The 23,174-nt window shown below is 39.1% G+C and overlaps 1 protein-coding gene across 1 annotated transcript in view; it reads left to right on the top strand.

Moving 5' to 3' along the window:
• PXDNL (peroxidasin like) overlaps positions 1–23,174 on the top strand; it is a gene marked incomplete at both ends in the record, with an annotated part of 520,299 nt that overhangs the window by 307,663 nt on the left and 189,462 nt on the right. The window contains 1 exon segment of the mRNA XM_084230567.1: positions 20,031–20,102. Coding sequence (XP_084086693.1) covers positions 20,031–20,102 — 72 coding nt within the window.

Below are 23,174 nucleotides of genomic sequence, written 5' to 3' on the forward strand. Positions count from 1 at the left end.
CCTCTTGTATCTAGGTCCTTAACCAACCTGCTATCTAGACTCAGTCTTGTTTGGACAAATCTCAGCTTCCTGATGTTTATATAAAGTTAATTTTATTTGTTTGGAAATTCTGGAGGCTGAGGGAAAGGTAGATCAGCTCTGAAGGTTCCAGATTATTCTGAAATGCTCTATACTTCTTTTCCATTTTAAAAGTTTTAGTAGATGTATAAATTGTGTGTAATGCCCCAGTTTTTAAAGATTTTTTTTTTTGGATTTTTTTTTTTTTTATAAATTTTATTGTTATATTCCCCATACAATTGCAGCCCCCCCATTCTGACCCCAATCCCTCCCCTCCCCCCACCCGCCCCCCTAAAAGTGTCTCTGGTTCATAGTTTTTGTTGATTTTGATTTTCACTTTCTTATATTCATTTTCCTGGTCCCTTATTTAAGTTTTCTAGATTCCTGCTATGAGTGAGACCATCCGGTATTTTTCTTTTTCTTTTTGGCTTATTTCGCTGAGCATGATCCCTTCCAGCGCCATCCATGTTGCTGCAAATTGCATGTGTTTATCATTTTTGAATGCTGAGTAATATTCCATGGTATATATGTACCACATCTTCTTGATCCAGTCATCTATTTTTGGGCATTTGGGTTGTTTCCAAAGCTTAGCTATTGTAAACAGTGCTGCTATAAACATAGGGGTGCAGGTGTTCTTTGGAATTGATGTTTCTGTGTCCTTTGGGTAAATACCTAGGAGTGGAATTGCTGGATCATATGGAAGCTCTATGTTTAGTAGGTCCAGAAATCTCCACACAGCTTTCCACAGTGGTTGGACCAGTTTGCACTCCCACCAACAGTGCAGAAGAGTTCCTTTTTCTACACACCCTCGCCAACATTTGTTGTTGCAAGTTTTTTTAATATGTGCCATTCTCACTGGTGTAAGATGGTATCTCATGGTAGTTTTGATTTGCATTTCCCTGATGACAAGTGATGTTGAACATTTTTTCATATGCCTGTTGGCCATTTGCATTTCCTCTTCAGAGAAGTTTCTTTTTAGCTCTTCTGCCCATTTTTTGACTGGATTATTTCCTTTGTTGTTGTTGAGTCTCATCAGCTCTTTGCAGATTTTTGTGATCAGTCCTTTATCATTAGTGTTGGGTGCAAAAATGTTCTCCCAGTTGGTGGGGTTTCTCTTTGTTTTGGTTATTGTCTCTTTTGCTGTGCAAAAGCTCGTTAATTTGATGTAGTCCCAGCTGTTTATCTTTGCCTTCACTATCACTGCTTTGGGTGATGTGTCTGTAAAGATGTCTTGGCTATTCGGGTTTTTTGTGATTCCATATGAATTTCATCAATAATTGTTCTATTTCTTTGAAGAATGACATTGAAATTTTGATTGGAATAGCATTGAATCTGTATATTGCTTTTGGAAGGATGGCCATTTTAATAATGTTTATTCTTCCAATCCATGAGCAGGGGATGTCTCTCCATTTCTTTGTGTCTTCTAGAACACTAAACCCCCAAAAAAACGGAGTACACATTTTTCTCAAGCGCACACGGATCATTCTCCAGGATCGATCACATACTGGGGCACAAGACAAACATCAACAGACACCCTAAGATTGAAATCATATCAACCATCTTTTCTGACCATGAAGGCATCAAACTAGAAATAAACCATAAAAAGAAGGCAAGGAACTTTCCTACCTCATGGAGATTAAAAACCACACTACTGGAAGACCATTGGACTAATGAGGAGATCAAAGAAGAAATTAAAAAAATTTTTGAATTGAACGACAAGGAGGACACCAATATCCTAAATGTATGGGATGCAGCAAAAGCAGTAATAAGAGGAAAATATATAGCAATAGAAGCTCACATCAAGAAACAAGAAAGAACGCAAAGAAACAACCTAATCTCGAAGCTCAAAGATCTAGAAAATGAACAACAAAAAAACCCCAAAACCAGTAGAAGAAAAGAAATAATAAAAACCAAAGCAGAAATAAATGAAATTGAAACTAAAAAAAACAATCCAAAAGATCAATGAAACCAAGAGCTGGTTCTTTGAAAAAATCAATAAAATAGACAACCCCCTAGCCAGGCTCACAAAGGAGAAAAGGGAGAAAGCACAAATAAACAGGATCATCAATGAAAGAGGAGAAATCACAACGGACACAGCAGAAATCAAAAGAATAATCAGTAACTACTATGAACAGGTATATGGAAACAAGTTTAACAATCTAGAGGAGATGGACAAATTCCTACAACTCTACAATCACCCAAAGCTAGATAAAGAAGAAATAGAACACCTAAACAGACCAATTACAATTAGCGAAATTGAAATGGTAATCAAAAACCTCCCCAAAAACAAAAGCACAGGACCTGATGGATTTACAAATGAATTCTACCAAACATTCAGAGACGAATTAGTGCCTATCCTTCACAAACTCTTCCAAAAAATTGAGAAGGAAGGGACAATACCAAACACGTTCTATGAAGCCAACATTACACTAATACCAAAACCGAACAAGGACAACACAAAAAAGGAAAACTACAGGCCAATCTCCCTAATGAACACTGATGCAAAAATCCTCAATAAAATTTTAGCCATCAGAATCCAACAATGTATCCATAAGAAAATTCACCACGACCAAGTAGGATTCATTCCAGGGGCACAAGGATGGTTTAACATCCGAAAATCAATCAACGTTATCCAACACATCAACAAAAAGAAATATAAAAACCATATGATAATATCAATAGATGCTGAGAAAGCTTTCGACAAAGTGCAACACCCATTCATGATAAAAGCCCTTGAAATTCTTGGGATACAAGGAACATACCTCAACATCATAAAGGCCATCTATGACAAGCCAACAGCCAGTATCATTCTCAATGGTGAAAAGCTGAAAGCAATTCCATTAAGATCTGGAACAAGACGAGGATGTCCACTCTCACCACTGCTTTTCAATATAATACTGGAAGTCCTAGCCAGAGCAATAAGACAAGAGAAAGACATCCAAGGAATCCAAATAGGAAAAGAAGAAGTCAAACTATCACTATTTGCAGACGATATGATATTATACATAGAGAACCCCAAAAACTCCACAGAAAAGCTAATTCAACTCATCAATCAGTTCAGTAAAGTGGCAGGATACAAAATCAACATGCAAAAGTCAGTAGCCTTCCTATACACAAACAATAAATCTGAAGAAGAAGAAATCAAAAAAACCATCCCTTTTGTTATTGAAACAAAAAAAATCAAATATTTGGGAATAAATCTAACAAAAGAGGTAAAGGACCTATACAAAGAAAACTATAAAACACTGTTTTTTTAAAGATTTATTTATTTATACAAGCACTGGGTACAGTCAGAACCGCGGGAGGGTGAGAGAATTCACCAGAGTCAGAGTGGAGAGCAGAGCATGCAGACTGACAAAGTACACTGCTGAGGGGAGCAACGGGCAGCAGGAGAGGTCTGCGTGCCATGTGGGGGCCCTCACCCAGTGGCCGGGGATCAAACCAGCACTGCAGAGGCTGCGGGCAGCTCTGCAACCCAGCGCTCAGCTGCTGCGCCACCAGGGAGTCCCCAGTTAGAATATTTTATGGAAATGATATCAGAAGGAGCCATCTGACCTGATGAATATTGTCCACTGTGACAATGTCATGGCATTGTAGTGCATGAAAAAAATGTGAGGACAATTAGTTATTTCCTAGATTTTTAATTCAACTAAAGTACCTTAGCAAGTAACATGGCTTGATGAGGGGTGTAGAAATGTTCAGGGCTTGGAAGAAAAATAAAAAGTATGGTATACTGGGAAAGGCAGATATTCAGTTTTTTCCTTTCTTTGTGTTTTTATGCTTTTATGCTCAGGCCTACTCACTCTGTGACGTTAGGAAAATCACTCACCTTTCTGCAAAGGTGAGGTTAGTGATACCCATTTTAGGGTGATTGAGGATTACAAATAATGAGGCCAAGGAGGCTGTGGAGTTTCATGTGGTAGAAAACTTTTACAGGGGCTTGGAGTAAGAATTTTTGGCCCAAAGTCTACTGTAGTCTACCAAGGGTTCAGTGTCCATGAGAGGGGAATGTTACATTGTCCTTTATGGGCAATTCTCCTCTGTCCTCTAGACTTACCTATAGGAAGAGGAGGTCAGCATTTGATGGGTTGGTTGTTGGTATTCCTCAGCCAGATATTGATCAATCTGGTGATGAGCATACTGGTCATGCTCACTCCGCCCTAGCTGAGGCTGGCCTGTAATTCTCCACATGACACCTGGGCGCTAAGTGACTTTGGGGTATGTACTCCAGTCCTGAGCATATATGAAAACAAGCTTGAGAATAACAATCCTATGATTGATTTGAAGGTAGACAGCAGGAGGCCTTGCTTTGTCTTCAGCTCTAAACCAACTTCTCTATTCCAATTTCTATTAAAGATGACCACATTGGGAGTCACTGGAAACAGGTACATATTAATAACTGCTTCCCAATCAGCCATTGATTCTTTTGTATGTTGTGTGAGGGAAAGGATAATAGGTGTTAACACTTGGGCCAAAAATCCCAAGTGCCTGTATAAAGTTCTACAGTATTGTCTACCGCCTCTAACCCCATTCAGGATATGGAGATATATGTATATCTATCTATATCTATCTATCTATCTATCTATCTATCTATCTATCTATCTATCTATCTATCTATTTATCTATCTATCTATCTATCTATCTATCTATCTATCTATCTATGCCATGGATATATATTATAGATCAGGAAGGTGATAGATGGATTTTATAGATGATATGTAATTATCATCCTCATTGAAATAAGATATTGTGAACCCTGTCTTGAAGAGAGGTGAATTATCTTCCCAATTTCACAGAATGAGTAAGGGGTCGAGTAAGGATAAGCATAGTCTTGTATTCTATGGTGTCATCCTGTTCTTGTATGGTGACAGGTAGGGATTTTCTTGGGACATCCCTGAATCACATTACAGTTGCTACCAGAAGTGACCTACAAGTCCTTTAATTCCATTTTAAACCAGTACAAATCTATCAGGGAAGACCTTCTATGAGAGAAGACAAAAAGTGAAAATAATAAATAAGATAGAATTGTACAAGTCTACAAAAAAGATGGCATCATAGGAGATTCCTCACTTTGCTCCTGGGAGAATAATCTGAAGGTTAACTCACACTGGTGCTGCATCTCAAAGGTCCCTTGTCCTGGAGTGAAACTAGGAAGCCTCTTGGATATTGGAGACCATCACAGAACACACTAGCTCTGTGGTATGCTCATGATATTCGTGCTTCATTAAGCAAGAGGTGGGTAGAAATACTGGAGGTTGTGGTCCCATGTGGGGGGCTGCCTTACAAGCCAGGGCACAATGGGGAGGGGAATGTGCAGCAGAGAGGAAGCACACACCATTGAGAAAGAACTGGGGTGTTCCCAGTGGGCCTGATCTCCACTGAAAGGAATAAGGGCAGTGTGCCAGGCTGTGTTTCCACTACCCCATCCCTTAGGACTGATATTGACCTTCTAGAACTCACTGACTATGTACATGCATTCTACAGAGGCTGGGTTTGGGAGCTTGTAGAGGAAGGAAGTCAGTGGAGCTATAGGCAGGCATCAGCCCCCTGCTCACACTCCCACCAGCAAGTGAGCCCCTCTAAGGCACTCCCTTGCCCTGTGACTCAGGAGTTTCAAAATAGGTCTACACATTACAGAATCCCAGAAAAGTCAAATATCTAAAATCACGTAGGGAAAAAGATTAAAATCATACAGTACTGGGAAAAGTGACACCCGCTGGAAACATAAAGTTACTGGAAATCTCTTAAGGTCCTGCTATAGTTTTTTTTAAAGGAAATTAAAAGCAACAAAATGGGCAAACAGAAAAATATAAAAATGTGGTACCCTGATACTTTAAGAGAATATGCTATCACAAGAACAGAACAACCTTCCAGAATTCAACTACATAGACGTGAAATATTTATTTTCCTGTTTGATACAAAGTTTAAAATCTCCATAATAATTAAATTTGAAGAACTGGAAGAAAACTCAGAAAAGCAAATCAATGATTTGAGAAATATGATTACTGAACAGAAAGTAAAAAAAAAAAAAGAAGGTTAAATTAAGAAAATAAAAGATATAAAAGGGATATTAAAAGATCAATAGAGGAGATAAAAAAATCTTGAGAAAACTGTGGAAGCAGACTAGACCAAATGAAAGACTGAATTAGTGACTTTAAAGATGATAATGCACAAAAGACAGGTAGAAGAAGCCAGAGAAATGTGAAGAAAAAACATGAAGAAACTCTTTTAGAATTATCTGACTCATGCAGAAGGAAAGGTAGTCTAAGTATACTGGGTATCCTAGAAGAAAAAGAGTAAGACAGAGGAACAGAAAATTTATTTTAAAAAAACAATAGAGTAAAACTTCCTAAACCTGGGGAAGAAAATGAATAAACAGGTTCAAAAAGCTAAAAATACTCACCCGATTATCTAAATGTACTGAGATGTACACAAGACACAAGACATGAAACTTTTCAAGATTTCAAGACAAAGAGAGAATATTGGCTGTGGCAGGGAAAAAAAAGCATAAAACCTACAAAGGTGCTTCCATCAGGTTTATCCTGCAAAATTCTCCTTCAGATAGGAGAGAGGAATAAAGGCCTTCCCAGACAAACAGAAGCCAAAGGAATTTGCAAACACTAGACCTTCTCTACCAGAAATAATGAAAGGAGCTCTCCTATCTACTTAGAACAACAACAACAACAACAACAACAAAAATTCATGTAAAATACTAAACAAGAAAACAGAACCAGAAAACTAAAGACAAATGGGCAGTAGCAAATCTTCACACATCAACAATCACCCTAAATGTAAATGGACTTAACTCACAATCAAACGGCACAGAGCTGCTTAGATTAGAAAACAAAGCCCACTTGCCAGCTCCGACCCAGACTGGTGAGAACCTACAAACATGACAGGGAAGGTGCCAGAGTGGCCAGAGGCCTTGTGACCACCTGTAGAATTGCACGAGCACCTGCCCAGAGCCCTCATTACCTCCTAAGGTCATGCCAGGGTTGGTCCAAACCAGCCAGAGGCTTCATGACCTCCCATGAGATCCTACTTGCTGGGAGAGATGTGAGACTCCTGCCCTGTGAGGAGGGAGGATCCACATTCAGAGGAAGCCCTGCAAATAGCAGCTGGGTCCCAAAGCTACTAATAGGGAGAAGGAAAAACTCAAAAAACAGCAACATAAGTCCTCAAGGGAACAATGCAACATAGAGACAGAAAAGAAAATTCAACTTCCGGCTTTCTCCAGGAGATCCAACTGGGTTCCAAAAATAATCATAGATTCAAAATAAATCATTGGAAAACAATCCTAGAAGTAAATGGGAACTCCCCCAACCACGCCAAAAAAAAAAAAAAAAAGGCAGAGCTAGTCATACTTATAACCTGACACTTTATGAAATAAGAAATGGAAAAAAAAATAATGAAAAGCCAATAGAAGGCAGGAAATAAGAGTAATTAGAGCATAAGAAATAACACAGATATAAAAAGTCAGTCCAGAAATCAAGGAAACAAAAACTGGTTCTTTGAAAAAATAAACAAAAGATAATCCTCTAGGTAGGCTCACAGAAAGGTGGGAGAAAACCCTAAGAGTCAGAAGTAAAAGAGAAGTAACAACGGTTATCTCAGAAATACTGAGAATCATAAGAGAGTACTATGAACACTGATATGCCTATTATTTGAATAACCCAGAAAAAATGGACCTTTGATAAGACTGAACATTTATTTATGATAAAAACCCTCAACAAATGAGGGTAGAACATGTTTAAGCACAATAATATATGGCCATGTATTATAAATCCACAGTCAGCATCATGCTCAATGGTGAAAAACTGAAAAGCTTTTTCTCTAAGTTCAGGTACAATATAAGAGGATCAACTCTCTCAATTACTATTTAACACAAATTTGTTAATTCTAGCTAGAGCAATTAGGCAAGGTAAAGATATATGAAGGAGGCTCCACATTGGTATAGAAAAATAAAAACTATCACTATTTGTGGATGACATGATAATATTCATAGAAAATCCTAAAGATGCAACTAAAAAAAACTAGTAGAAACAATGAATCAGTAATGTTGTTAGGTTACAAAATCAATATGCAAAAATCAGTTGTGTTACTATATGTAAACTATGAGCTAGAAGATTAAGAAATCAAGAAAACAAATCCCTTGACTTTTGCATCAAAAAGCACTACCTTCCTAAACTTAACAAAGGAGGGAAGGACTGGTAAAATGAAAACTATACTATATTTTAAAAGAAACAGAATATGACACAAAGAAATGGAAAAGAATCAACATTGTTAAAATGTCCATTTGATGCAAAGCAATTTGTAGATTCAATGCAATCCCTATTGAAGTTTTAATAGGATTCATCAAAAGAATAGAACAAACACTGCTGAAATTTATATGGAACCGCAAGAGACTTCAACTTGCCAAAGCAATCCTGATGAAAAAGATGAAGAAGAGAGGTATTACATTCTCAGACTTCACTCTGTACTAGTATTAGAATATAAATGTAAACACATACCAGTGGAATAGAATTGAGAGCCCATAAATAAATCCACATTTATTTGGATAATCTATGACAAGGAACTAAGAGTATACATGAGGAAAGGAAACTTTCTTCAACAAATGGTGTTGGGAATGCAGGACAAGCACCTGCTAAGGAATGAAATGAAACCATTATTTCGTACCATATACAAAAATTAACTCAAAATGGTTATACTTAGATATAAGAACTAAAACCATAAAATATATAGAAGAAAATATAGAGAAACCATTCTCCAGCATTGGAAAGCATTCTGTCTACCAAAATTTGTTTAATTTGTTCTTCCTCTACTATAGCTTCCTTTTAATTGCTGTCCATCATTTTGTGTTCCTGTTCTTTTTTTTTTAGGATTTATTTATTTATACAAGAACTGGGGTACAGTCAGAGGCATAGGAGGGTGAGAGAATTCACCAGAGATAGAGCAGGGAGCAGAACAGGCAGATGGACCGAAGACACTGCTGAGGGGAGCAGCGGGGGAGGCAGGAGAGGTCTGCCACGCCATAGCCATATGGGTCTCTCCCTGGCCGGCCAGGAATCGAACCCACGCTGCAGAGGCTGCGGTCAGCTTCACGACACGGCACTCAACCTGCTGTGCCACTGGGGAGGACCTGCTGCGCCACTGGGGAGGCCCCATTTTTCTCCTGTTCTACTCATTCAACCCTTTCCATCTACCAATCCATACCCCATTTATCAGTGAAAGTCTCCATTGTTCTTCCTGGCTTAAAAGTGAATTCAGGCTGTAGCTCATCTTTTCTCTAGCTTGTTGACCTGCTGGAGCAGGTGATGTTGGTGGGGCTGTCCTATGTTTTGTTGGACATTAAACATTGGCTAACATACCTGAACTCTTTCACCTCAGTGATACAAACAAAAATGTCTCTGACATTGTCAAATATCTCCCCAGGTCTTTGGGAGGCAAAATCACCCTGAGTTGGAAACCATTGATCTAGCTCTTCATTCTCTAGCAAACTTCTCATCTATGTTCACACTGATGTCAGAATAATGTTTTTTTTTTTTTTAAAAATCATTAAGAAATTCATTTCTTTAAATTTTAAAATATGTCCTGATAAATTTCAGAATATAGTTCAGATTTCCTTGTTGAGCACAAGTGAAGCTTTGACTTGGTTCCTAAGCAGCTCTTGTTTCCAAAGCTTTGCAGAAACACTTATGCCTGTGTCCAACTACTTATGTTCTGTAAGAAAGCAGTGTGTTTTCATGCCTCTGTGCTTCACATTTCCTGAATCTTCTTATCATGTAGGTAAGAACAGTCTGTCCATAAAAGTTAAAGAATCCTATTTTCCACACAACTTTTATCTTTAAATGTACTTTAGATCCTCTATACGCTGAAGGTATTTCTTGTATACCATTATCACAATACATATCCTATTAGACTTGATCATTTATTTCTTGTCTTTTACCTCTTACCAAACTCGAGTCTCTGAGAAGTTTAAGGTTCACTTCACAACCACTCAATAAATGCTTATGATAGTTTCATGCTAGAGAATCACAGAGGAATGAAGTTTCTTTTGACACAAACAATCACTAAATTCTTAGCAGTGAAAATGACATTTGAACTGAGTATAAATAAATGAGAACACATTTTAAACATTAAGTACTATAAAAATGTGGGGGAGGAGAGAATCAGAGATAGATACATAGAAATTTTGGTTTGAGGATCATGACTCATATACTGGTTGACACTAGATATTGGAAAAACTAGAATTACAAATGAAGACAGTAAGGAGATATTGGTGATCTTAATAAGGGACTGTTACAATGAGCACTTTTTGGGAGAAGAGTTATCATATAACAATTAGATGGGAAAAACAATGAGTTTAGATGGACCACTTAGAACTGTTGATTCAGGCAAAATATTAGAACCTTGAAATGAGTGAAACACTTTTCATAATTCACAATCAGTCTCTACCTAAACTGTTTTTTTTAAAGATTTATTTATTTATGCATACAAGAGCTGGGGTGCAGGCCAGAAATGCAGGGGGTGAGAAGATTCACCACAGAGAGGGAGTGGGAAGCAGAATAGGCAGATCCACTGAAATATACTGTTGAGGGAAGCAGCGAGTGAGAGAAAGAGGTCTGCTGTTCATGTGGGTTAGCTACCTGGTGTGGGATTGAACTCCTGCTGTAATGGCTACAGATAGCTGCATAGCGCTAAGACTTAACCCATTGTGCCACCAGGAAGCCCAACTACTTGAACTGTTTTAAAAACACGCCTTTTCCCACAACTACTCTAATTTAGGTTTCCAATAACTTCTTGTAGAGTCAAGTTTATGTAATGATTTTTTATTAATTTTAACTAGTGTAGAACAAATACAATCTTTTTTGTAATAAATTTTGGTAGAAGACACTATTGTAGGCTTCAGCACAGCATAAAAATAAGATACTAAAAAACTTTTCTCTTGAATCCAATAGATTATAGTAATTTGGTCCTTTTTTTTAATCAAGTAAAATAATTTACTGCACTCTCAAATAAAGATCTCCATTCAGGGGTCTCTCTGGCCGCACAAGGGGTTAAATGTCAGCATTATGAAGCAATCTGAAGCTACTGTAGAAAGATTTCTATCCCTGGCCAGGGAACTGACCCACATGGTGCATCAGACCTCTCCTGACTCACCTGCTGCTCCCCTCAACAGTTATTTCAGTCGATCCATCTGTCTATGGTGAATCCTTTCACACTCCACACCACTGGCCTGGATCCCAGCTCTTGTGTGCATAAATAAATAAGTCTCTAAAAAAAAAAAAAGAAGATCTGGGGTCTCCCTGGTGGCGCAGTGGTTGAGCGCTGGGCTGCAAAGCTGCCCAAAGCCTCTGCAGTGCTGGTTTGATCCCGACTGCCAGGCGAGGGTCCCACATGGCACGCGCAGATCTCTCCTGCTGCCCACTGCTCCCCTAGGCAGTGTACTTCGTCAATCTGCCTGCTCTGCTCTCCCCTCTGGCTCTGGTGAATTCTCTCACCCTCCCGCGCTTCTGACTGTACCCAGTGCTTGAATAAACAAATTAAAAAAAAAAAATCTCCATTCAGATGCTTAACTAACTCCTAAACCATATGAATAATTTAATACTCAAGCAGATCATTCTTGCTATTGTGCAATGAAATTAGCAAATCCATATCTGACTAGCAAATCTCATCTAATTTACATGGGAAGTTGGGGATAACATTGATGCATTCAGCATGTAAGAAATAATGATGGAACTAAATAAAATCAAATAAATTTCAGATTATAAAATCAAATTACAATGACAGGAGGAAAAGGGGTGGGTAAATCAGATAAATGAAGTCAATTATACAGTGATGAATAGAATTAGACCTTTAGGGGTAAAATTAATGTAGCATATACAGATATTGATTTATAATGATATATACCTGAAACCAAAATAATGTTATAAATCATGTTAATTTAGCAATGATGAAAAAAATTAAAAATAAAAGCAACATTGAGATATATAAAAAGTGAATAATAGGGCCTCACTGGTGGCACAAGGGGTTAAGCACCACACTATGAAGCAATCCACAGCCTCTGCAGCATGAGTTTAATCCCTGGCCGGCCAGAGAGAAACCCACATGGCTCAGCAGACCTCTCCTGTCTCGCCAGCTGCTCCCCTCAGCAGTGTATTTCAGTCAGTCTGCTTGTTCTGTTCCCCACTCTGTCTCTGGTGAATCTTCTCACCCTCCACACCTCTGGCCTGTACCCCAGCTCTTGTATGCATAAACAAATAAAGCTTTAAAAAAAAGTGAATAATAAAAAATTCCCTGGTGGATGGAGGCAGAACACAGTAGGTCTCTAAGTTAGCTGATACCTTAATGTTTTCTTCTCTGACCTTTCTCATGTGCAAGGTTTGTTAAGGTCTTCTTTCAAACATCCCCTCATCAGTATGCTTCAAATTTATGTTTCCTTATGATATATTTACTTATAGTAGACACATACAAACTTATACATACCGACTCACATACACCCACACTACTTCTCTCTATTCCAATTTACTCCTTTTTTTCCCCTTTGTAATCGCAAGGCTTTTGAGGAAATAAATGCAGTTTATTTTTACAAAAAGGTTGTGAGTATTGAGCTTATATTCTATTTTGATTGTATTGTCAGATACAGATAAATATAGTGTTCTTTTCATCTCTGCTTTTATGTTAGAGTGGGGTTGCTAAGGTGATGGTATATCATGGTAGATTTCGTTTTATGTGATTCAGTGAGTTCATGCTGAAAGTTAAATCAATACCAGACCTTTATATCCTGAGAATAGTTCTCTATTATTTTTTTGTTATTCCCTGGCCACATATTCTTGCTATGAATGTTTTAGAGATTTTTATCCTTATTTCAGTGGCCTGTTACCTGGAATGGCTATCTAAGTAATCATTTACTGAGGTAAGAGTGCCAAACATGTTATCAATGCTCACAAAAAGTTGTGGTTCCAAACAATCTCTTTGGAATGAAATTTTTTTACTTTCATAAAGCACCAGGAAGAATTTTCTAGAGGTACTTTAAGTTTGTTAGTAAATAATGAGTCTGTAAGATTTTAGATTATAGATTAGACTACATTTTCTCAGATGACACAAAAGTCACTTGTGTCAAAATTTGACATAATTCTTTCCCTAGGAAATGGGATGCCTTAAAACATGTTGAGTCAATTTCAATTTAGAAAGTTTGCGTTAAGGCACATATATCCTTTTGCTTGTTGTTTTCTGGCAGTGACTATGTTAGAGTTGATTGCTTTAATCTCTAATATCATTTTAAAAAATTTTAAAAAAGATTTATTAATTTATGCATCCAAAATCTGCTGGCATAGCCAGAACCAGTGTAGAAGGGTAGGGTAAATGATTGTAGGCTTTTCTGCATTCCTGCAATTAGGATTGATGATGGATCCCTGTGGTGCTGAATGCATGCCTGATGGCGGGCACCTGGAGCAGGGTGTGAGCATACATAGGTGGTATTCACCTGGGCTGAGATGGGCCTGAGAGCACAGGAAGAGTGAAGATTCACCGGGGACTGGGAGGCCTGCCAGCCTCCAGACCCCCAGCACCTCTACCTGCCCTGTACCTCTGAAATGACAATAAAAGCCTGAAAAAGCCACAGAGGACTCCAGCACTCTCCTTTACCCGTCTGCTCCAGTCATAGAAAACCTACTCTGAGCCATCCTGCCACTATAAGAAGTGATACCGTAATGTCAGGGTGTAGGGGCAGGAGTAGCCACGGAGCAGGTTTTCTGATCCAGCAGACTGGGTAAAGGAGTCCTGGAGCCCTCAGTGACTTTTCAGGCTTTTATTGGGATTTACTGGGTACATGGCAGGTAGGGATGCTGGTCTTCCAGCAAGTCTTCATTCTGGGCTCTCTGGCGTTCTCTTACATTCTCTCTGCTTCTCTGCGTCTGCTTCTCTCGGCTTCTGCTGGCGTCCCCATGACACTGCCCTTAAAAGCGCAGTCTTAGCCCAGGTGAATCCCATCTACATATGCCCACAGCCTATTCCAGGTGCCCGCCATCAGGCATGCATTCAGGACCGCAAGGATCCATCATCTATCCTGATGGTGGGAGGGCAGAAAAGCCTGATACTTTAACCTTACCCTACACAGGGTTTCAGGCCTAGTCTCCCTCCAGGAAGGGATCCCAGCCTGTGATGGCAGCACTAAGCCCCAGCCACCAGACCACCACGGGTGCGTGTCTCACGAAGCTGCAGCGGGAGCTTAGCTGACGCTCAGGCAAGCAAGCAAGAAGAGGCAGATTTGTTTAGAAAAAAGAAGTTGGGCCTCCCCGGTGGTGCAGCAGTTGAGCGCTGGGTTGCAAAGCTGCCCACAGCCTCTGCAGCACCAGTTCGATCCCCAACCACTGGGTGAGGGTCCCACATGGCGCGTAGACCTCTGCTGCCGCTGGCTGCTCCCCTCAGCAGTGTACTTCGTCAGTCTGCCTGCTCTGCTCTCCCCTCTGGCTCTGGTGAATTCTCTCACCCTCCAGCGCTTCTGACTGTCCCCAGTGCTTGTATAAATAAATAAATCTTTAAAAAAAAATACCTTGGTAAGAAAAAGAAGAAGTTTATTGAGGAGAAAAGAAATAGAAATAAAGTGGAACTCCCAAGCTGGTGGAACCAGGCCAGGGAGGGGACAGGAAGCCGAAGTAGAGTCATGTCTCAGGGACTATACACCTTCTTTCCCTAATTATTCTAAAGTTCCACTAGTCTCTTTGTGATTGGTTAGTTCTCAGTGGTCTCACTCATTGCCTAAAAGTCTCTATGCCCAGAACTAAGTCTCTGTGCCCCAGCCCTTATCTTACAGTCCTTTTTTTTTTTTTAAATTTTTATTGTCCTTGTACAGGAATGTCCTGTCATCCCTAGTCCTGGTGTATTTAATTTCACCCCATTGTAATTTGTTGGCTGTAGTGGCAGGAAGGCACAGGGCACAATCTCTATGACCCGAGCAGACGGATAAAGGGGAGTCCTGGAGGCCTCGGTGGCTTTTTCAGGCTCTTATTGAGTTTACCGGGTACATGGCAGGCGGGGGGCAGGAGGGTGGAGGTGGGGAGCAGGAGGATGGTAGGCCTCCCAGCCACTGGCTTGTCTTCATTCTTTCTGGACTCTCAGGCATTCTCTCATGGTCTCATTCTCTCTCTTCTGCTTCTCTTTCTCTCTTCTCGTCTGCTGGTTCTCTTCTGGTCTCTTGTTCTTCTCTGGTCTTTCCATTCTCTGACACTGCACTTATGGGTCCAGTCTCAGCCCAGGTGTACCCACCTACGCATGCCCATACCCCACTCCAGGTGCCTGCCATTAGGCCTGCATTCAGGACCACAGGGATCCATCATCAATCCTAATGGTGGGAGGGCAGAAAAGCCTGGTACTTTTTTACTTACCCCACATTGCCCTTGTCTGGGGAACCTTTCTTAACTCTCCTGAAGTCCCTGCACTGTCCCTAAAGCTGCCTAATTATCCATAACTTGCCCTAGGACTCAGAAGCACTTAATTCAAGAAATATTTTGTAGGCAAAATCAAAAGAATTTGGAATTAGGCAGAATACAGGGAATGAGGGAAAAGGAGGTATCCCTGCCAGTTTTCTGACTTGGACAAATTGATTTTTGGTTGTTTTATTAACTGAGACAAGCGATATCGAGGAGAATAGGTAGAGCAGAGGAAGATTATAAATTGGGTTTCAGATGTGTTGAGTTTGAGGTACTTTTGTGATATGCAGAGGAATTTGGATTTAGGAAGTTTTGGGGGATATATGAATCTAAATCTCAGAAGTTAATTTGGGTTGGAGATGTAATTTGTGAGCCTTCTGCAGAGAGATAATGGAAACCATGAGTGTAGATGAAATTATCTAGGGAGGCTGTTTTGAATAAACATGAAATGGCATTTGATTGACGATGACAGGAAAATTTGTGCCAATGGAGATGTTTATACTAAACTCCAGTTTTATTTATGGTGAAAGTTGTTATAAATAAGTGTTCAAAATAAATTTAAAAAACAGGAGTGGGGAAAAGGACCTAGTTTAGTCGTGAATTGCAATTTTCATTTTTAAATCTGGAAGTTGAAATTAAGGTGACCCAATGAGAGACTCTGGCTTTGGCCTCTTGTGGTTTGGTCGCTTGTTTTGTGACTCCAATGAGATCCTTTGCTTAAGAACTCTGTGCTTCCAGTAGAAATGGTGCTAGTGTCTTGGGGAATGACTGCCAAGCAGATGAAGATGCAAGCTCGAGTGGTATTTGAGAGAATATTATTGCTTGATTTGTGGAGGATTAATTCTGTGGTCTTGGGCACTTGAATTTCTCCATATAGGTATTTGTTTCCATACCTGAGAAGGGCTTTGATCCTAGCATTGTTAGGTCGGGTTTCAGCAGGTCATTTATGTGTGCCCTGCAGCTAGCTAACCTGTGCAGCTACTCTGCCACCTATACCAGATGATAAGAGAACCATCGGTCTTAAACTGAAGTCGGTCTCTGCATTTCCCAGCTGTGCAAAATTGAGCCACTTACTTAACCACTTTGTACCTCATTTAAATTAAAAATGGGTCATTACTAGACCCTACTTCATCACATTGCAGTGTGAGGATTAAAAAAGGCTCAATCCAAGCGCTGGGCTGCGAGGCTGCCCGCAGCCTCTGCAGCACCGGTTCGTTCCCAGGCCTCCAGCAAGGGTCCCACAAAAAAAAAAAAAAAAAAAAAGGCTCAATCCATGTAAATCACTGAGAAAAATAAGTATTTGGTGGTGTTGCTATTATTTTTATTTAGTGCATGCTAAATTTGAAGTCTTAGTCACCACTTGTTTATATTCATCACAAAGTATCTATTTGAACTCCAGTGAGTGTGGAGTCTGACAATGTAGTGTTATTTCCCGTAGAAACACCCTGTAGTACATCTCTTGAAATCCTTTTTTGCTGCAGATATTGAAGTATCTCTCTTTTTACATCTTCCCTCCCCTCCCCAATCTTCCCAGAGTTGTAAAAATTCTCGTATTGTTCAAAAGAAGTTTTACAGTGAAAAAGAAAAAATAAAGGCCTAGTGCTTTCATAAACTATAGGGGCAGGATGGGCTCAGGGCAGGATCTCTGTGATCCAGCAGACGGGTGAAGGAGTCCTGGAGCCCTCTGTGGCTTTTGCTGGAATTTACCAGGCACATGGCAGGCAGGCGGGAGTACCTGGGGGGCTGGGAGGCTGGCTGGCTTCCCTGCCCCCAGCAAATCTTCACTCTTTCTGGGCTCTCTGGCCTTCTCTCGTGGCCTTTTCTTCTCTGCTCCTTTCAGCTCTACTTCTGCTCTGCTGTTCCGCTCTGCTCTCTCTTTCGCTCTCTCATGGTTCTTTCACTCTTTCATTCTGCTGTTCCTTTTGCTCTCTCTTTTGCTCTCTGCTGTTCCGCTGGCATCCCTGTGACGCTGCCCTTATAAAGCCAATGTAATGCAACCCACCCATACCGGGTAGGTTCTTTACCAGTTCTAGCAGCCATGTTGTCTTCATGCACTCCGCTGTTAGTTGTCACTGTACTCCGTTGCGCTCTTCCACTCTCCGCTGCACTCCTCAATCCTCAGCACCACACCACCACACTGCACTCCGCTGCGCCACCCTTATAAGACCAGTCTCTCAGCCCACGTGTACCCACTTACGCATGCCCACACCCTACTCCAGGTGTCCACCATCAGGCATGCATTTAGGTCCGCAAGGATCTATCATTTATCCTAATGGTGGGAGGGCAGAAAAGCCTGATACTTTACTTACCCTACACCCAGTCTTAGCCAAGGTGTGTCCCATCTACATATGCCCACACCCTCCTCCAGGTGTCCACCATCAGGCATGCATTCAGGACCGAAGGGATCCATCATCAGTCCTAATGGCGGGAGAGCAGAAAAGCCTGATACTTTTTTACTTTACCCTACACTATTATATTCACTTTCAAAATCTGAAATTTGGGGGCCTCCCAGGAGACCTAGGGGTAAAGTCTCAGCTCTATCATTGCTCAGCTTGAGTTCGATCCCTAGCCAGGGAGCTGCCCTGTTGGCACAGCAGACCTCTCCTTTCTCACCTGCTGCTACCCTCACAGTGTATTTCAGTAGATCTGCCTGTTCTGCTCCCCGCCCTGTCTCTGGTGAATCCTTTCACTCCTTGCACTTTTGCCCTACACCCCAGTTCTCTGAAAAAAAAAAAAATCAAAATCTGAAATTTGGTAGATAAGTGGCTACATGATAGACTCTGGCTTGTGATCTCTTTCTTTGTGGCTTGTTAGGTTGCACAGTGACCTAGAAGCAGGTGGATGAACATGTTCAAACTCTTTCTCTAACTCACTGGGCTTTACCTCCTTTCTTATATGTTAGACCAGTTGGTAAATGATGACTTTGTAGAGGGTAGTGTGTGTTTCTGTCAGTGTGGATACCATAAAGTAACAGGGACAAAGTTGTTTATGTAAATACTAAAGTAATTATTACAGTGTCCTTGTTGTAGCTTTTATAATAAATAGAACCCTTGGAAGGAAAGCTTGTGACTGTCAGCCAAGATGCCAAATTTCAGAGACTGGGAAAGTTGACTTTTGTAACTATTATGCTTTTGTATTAGGTATCTGAAGTGCTTACCTTATGAAATTATTTTCTAAGAAATAGTTCTTTGAATGAAATAGAGGTGTTTCTTTCCCTTAAGTGCTTTTCTCTTCTTCTTTCAAAAAGATTTCTAGGGCCTCCCTGGTAGGTCAAGGGTTCAAGAAGCATTGCTATGAAGCTATCCTCAGTCACTGCAGCACAAGTTTGAACCTGGCCAGGGATCGAATACATAGCACACAGACCTCCCCTGTCTCACCAGCTGCTCCCCTCAGCAGTGTGTTTTAGTAGATCTGCCTATTATGCTCCCCACTCTGTCTTTGGTGAAGCCTCTCAACCCTTGCATCTCTGGTCTGCCCTTCAGCTCTTTTGTATGCATAAATAAATAAATCTTTAAGAAAGATATCTAATTGTGATTAAATATATATAATTAAACATATGTTTATTACATATATGTATTTATGTTATATATACATTATATATAATATAAACATTATAAGTTTTGAAGTTCCTCTTTTTATATGTCCTTTAAGTAGTTTTCTGTTCTGTCAAATGAAATTAACTGTGTCCTCCCATAAGGACATGATTCAATGTGAGACTTGTTCTGTTTCTTTTCATAGACTTTGTGAAACTTTCTGCAGGCAATTCATTACAGGCTGCTAAATATGGTTCTTGATTTCTTGACAAAACTGTGCTTAGAAATCAGGTGCAGGATGAATATTTACATTTTCATAGAGTATGTGGCCTTGCCAGTGAGTAAGATTTGCTTTTCAAAAGATATGCTCAACTCTCTGCTTTGACAGCATGCTTCTCCACATCATCACAGTATTTCAATGGGAAATGTAAACTTTTCTGTCATTAGCTGGGTTGCTTATCACATCAAGAAAAGTCTTCTTGAAATGGCAGCTTTGGAAATATCTAGTGGGTAAATTGCATGCAGGGTATACTGAGGTCTAAAAAGGTCCAATTCTACGGGGATTAAAACAAGACATTTTTATTATTTTATATTAATTATAATATTATACTTAATATATTATAATTATATCAGATATGCCATTCTTTGTCTTCTGTCTTCTGTCTATTCTGAATGGTCAATTAACATGAGGTCACCTATAATATATATCTAATTGTTATTCAAACTTCACTTACTTTAAAATTTTAAGGAGTAGAAGACTAACTTGACCAACCTCCCAACCTCTCTCTACTTAAGAGTCTTCCCTACAAAGAGGCAACATAAGTTGCTACCTCTGGATGGAATTTAGGTTCCTTGTTGGAACATCAGCTCTTTAGACCCAGGGTTGTGAAGAACAGAAGAGACTGGAGATACCACAGAGTTGAGTTTCAGCCAAAACTTGCTATTTCCTCAACTATTTTATTTTACTCACCTGCACAAGAACTAACCAATTTGTTTTTGTGCCTTCCAGGTATATTCACTTCAACCAATTAGAAACATTAGAGCAAGAGACCTTTGGAGACCTTCTGAAATTAGAGCGACTGTAAGTGTTGACTCTTTAGACATTCTTTGTTTTCTGCTTTACAAATTTTATTTATACAATCTATTAGTTGCACTGTAGGTTAGAGCATTTTGTTTTAAGCCTAAATTTGCACTATAAAATAAAGTTGCTCTAAGAATTTATATATTGAAATTAGTGGAGATGAATAACCTAAATTAAAAATACGGTAAACAGATAAACAAGCACTTAACAAATAAAAATTTATGGCAGAAGCTATTACAAATGAACATACACATCCCCTGTGATCTGTCAATTTTACTTCTAGATATAGAAACAATATAAATAAACATGTATGTGCCTCAGAAGATATTTATGACATTATTTCTAAGGGTTTCACACTACTAACTACCTAAGTATTCAACTAAAGAAAAGAGAAATAGTCATAAAATAGAATATCATACAACACAGATGAATCTCAGAAACATTTTGAACAAAATAAATAAATTGATATATCACAAAATTGAAAACCTTGGTTTTGTTTTTAAAAGAAATTCAAAAGCAGGTAGCAGGAATATAAGTATAAGTTGGAAACCAGTCAGCAATTACCTTTGGAGAGGAGAGTATATTCAGAAGTGGCAGGAGGGAGCTTCTTCAATCCTACCAATGTTTGAGGGTTTTTGTTGTTGTTGTTGTTTGGAATCACACAGTTGCATTCACTTTTGGGAAAGTTATTGTGCCCTATATCATAATATGTGCACTTGTTTTGATGAATGTTACGTATCAGTAAATATTAAATAGCAATATCCTACTGCAAAAACACTTGAACAGCCTCCTTTCTTTTCATCTTAAGATTCTCTACTTCTTCATTTTCTCATATAGGCTATATTAATAAATCTATTGTGAATTTTGCTGAAGATAGGACTTTTTTTCTAAATAGGAAGGAAACAGAATTGCGTAGTTAAATTTTTTTAAAATATTTTATTTTATATAATTCTTACATCATTTTTCATCTTTGCACAATGTATACATTTTCATTATGGCTATATTCCCCATACAATTGCATCCCCCCCCTTATTTTGACTCTAGTTCTTCCTCTCCCCGTCCCCCCTTCCATCCACCACCCCACCCTGCCCCTGCCACAGTGTGTCTCTGGTTTACAGTTGCTTGTTGATTTTGATTTTTACTTTGTATTGATTAGTCTTTCTCCTGGTCTCTTATTTAAATTTTCTAAATTCCTGCTATGAGTGAGACCATCCGGTATTTTTCTTTTTCTTTCTCACTTATTTCGCTGAGTGTGATTCCTTCTAGCTCCATCCATGTTGCTACAAACTGCATGCATTTATCTTTTTTTGATCACTGAATAATATTCCATGGTGTATATGTACATCTTCTTGATCCAGTCATCTATTTTTGGGCATTTGGGTTGTTTCCATAGCTTAGCTATTGTAAATAGTGCTGCTATAAACATAGACGTGCAGGTGCCCTTTGGAATTAATCATTTGTAATCAGGGAAATGCAAATCAAAACTACACTGAGATACCATCTTACCAGTGAGAAGGCACATATTAAAAAAACTAGCAACAACAAATGTTGGTGAGGCTGTGGAGAAAAAGGAACTCTCCTGCACTGCTGGTGGGAGTGCAAACTGGTCCAACCACTGTGGAGAGCTGTGTGGAGATTTCTTGACCTACTAAACATAGAGCTTCTGTATGATCCAGCAATTCCACTCCTAGGTATTTACCCAAATGATACATAGTTAAATTTAATTAGGACTATCTTCCTAAAAAAAATTTGATTTAGCAGTTTCTAGCTTCTAAAATTATGTCCTTTAATGTTAATACACAAAATTGGCCAGGAAATTAAAAATAAAAAATGATTTATTCAATCACTTTCCAATGCCACCACTCCAATTCTATTTGCATATAAAAGTATAGGAATGATAATGCAAAAATTATGTTGTTTTGTTTTTTGTTGGAGGCACACAATAAAGTATGGGGAACTGGGTAGAAAGAAGTGTTATACTTGCTTTCCTGCTATAACATGTGTGGCAGTGGCAGATTCAGTGTTCTAATGACTAATTGCATAAAACCTGGGGTGCCGATTTTAATTTGCGGGAATATTTTGCTGTGTCAGCATTGTATCCCTGGTGTGTAATGAGATAGTCACTGAACTACAACTCAAAATCCCAGGTCATCTTTAGCAAACAGCATACTGACAACTACACAAATGGGGAAGCGAGATTCCTGCTACTTACAGGAGATTAGGAAACTCTCATAGACCCTTCAGCTGTGATGACAGGGGGTTCTTAGTTTTCATGAATGTACTTGAAGGTATAGAAAACTAACAGAAAAGTTTCAGCTTTTAGTTTCCTTCCTATAATTATTATACACACGTTTATTTATGTTCAATATAATGTAGCAGTCCAGACATACAATATCAAAACATATAATAGAGCTTATGAGGGAAAGTTTTTGGCTCAGGCTCTCTTTCCAAAGATACTCTCTTTAGTCATTTTTTATTTTTTATTATTTTACTTTTTTTAAAGAGTTATTTATTTGAACATACAAGAACAGAGTTTCAGGTCAGAGGTGTAGAGGGTGAGAGGATTCACCCGAGACAGAGTGGGGAACAGAACAGGTGGATTGACTGAAATATACTGCCTAGGGGAGCAGTAGGCGAGGCAGGAGATGTCTGCTGTGCCATGTGAGTATTTCCCTCCCCGGGGATTGAACTCGTGCTGCAGTGGCTGTGGATAGCTTCATAGGTTGTGTGTTAACTCCTTGTACCACCAAGGAATCCCTCTTTAGTCATTTTTTTAAAAAGCATATTCTTTTGTTGTTGCTATTTTGATTTTCTAGGTAACATCCTTAATAATTTTTGTTTCTTTGCTTTTCAACTCTAGATTATATCTATTAATTCCCACTGAAAAAATGAGGATTTACCTCACTAATACTCATGTATATTAGTTATATTATTTTTTTTCATTCATCGTTTGGCATATAATTGACTTTTAATTTTTATTCCATTCATTTTCACAGATTTTCTTTGTTCTCCACTTAAAATTTTGAGACTAGTATTCACTCCCATACATTTTCTGTCATTTTTGGTTCTTAT

Source organism: Talpa europaea (genome assembly GCF_964194135.1).
Source record: "Talpa europaea genome assembly, chromosome: 3".
Classification (NCBI taxonomy): Eukaryota; Metazoa; Chordata; class Mammalia; order Eulipotyphla; family Talpidae; genus Talpa; species Talpa europaea.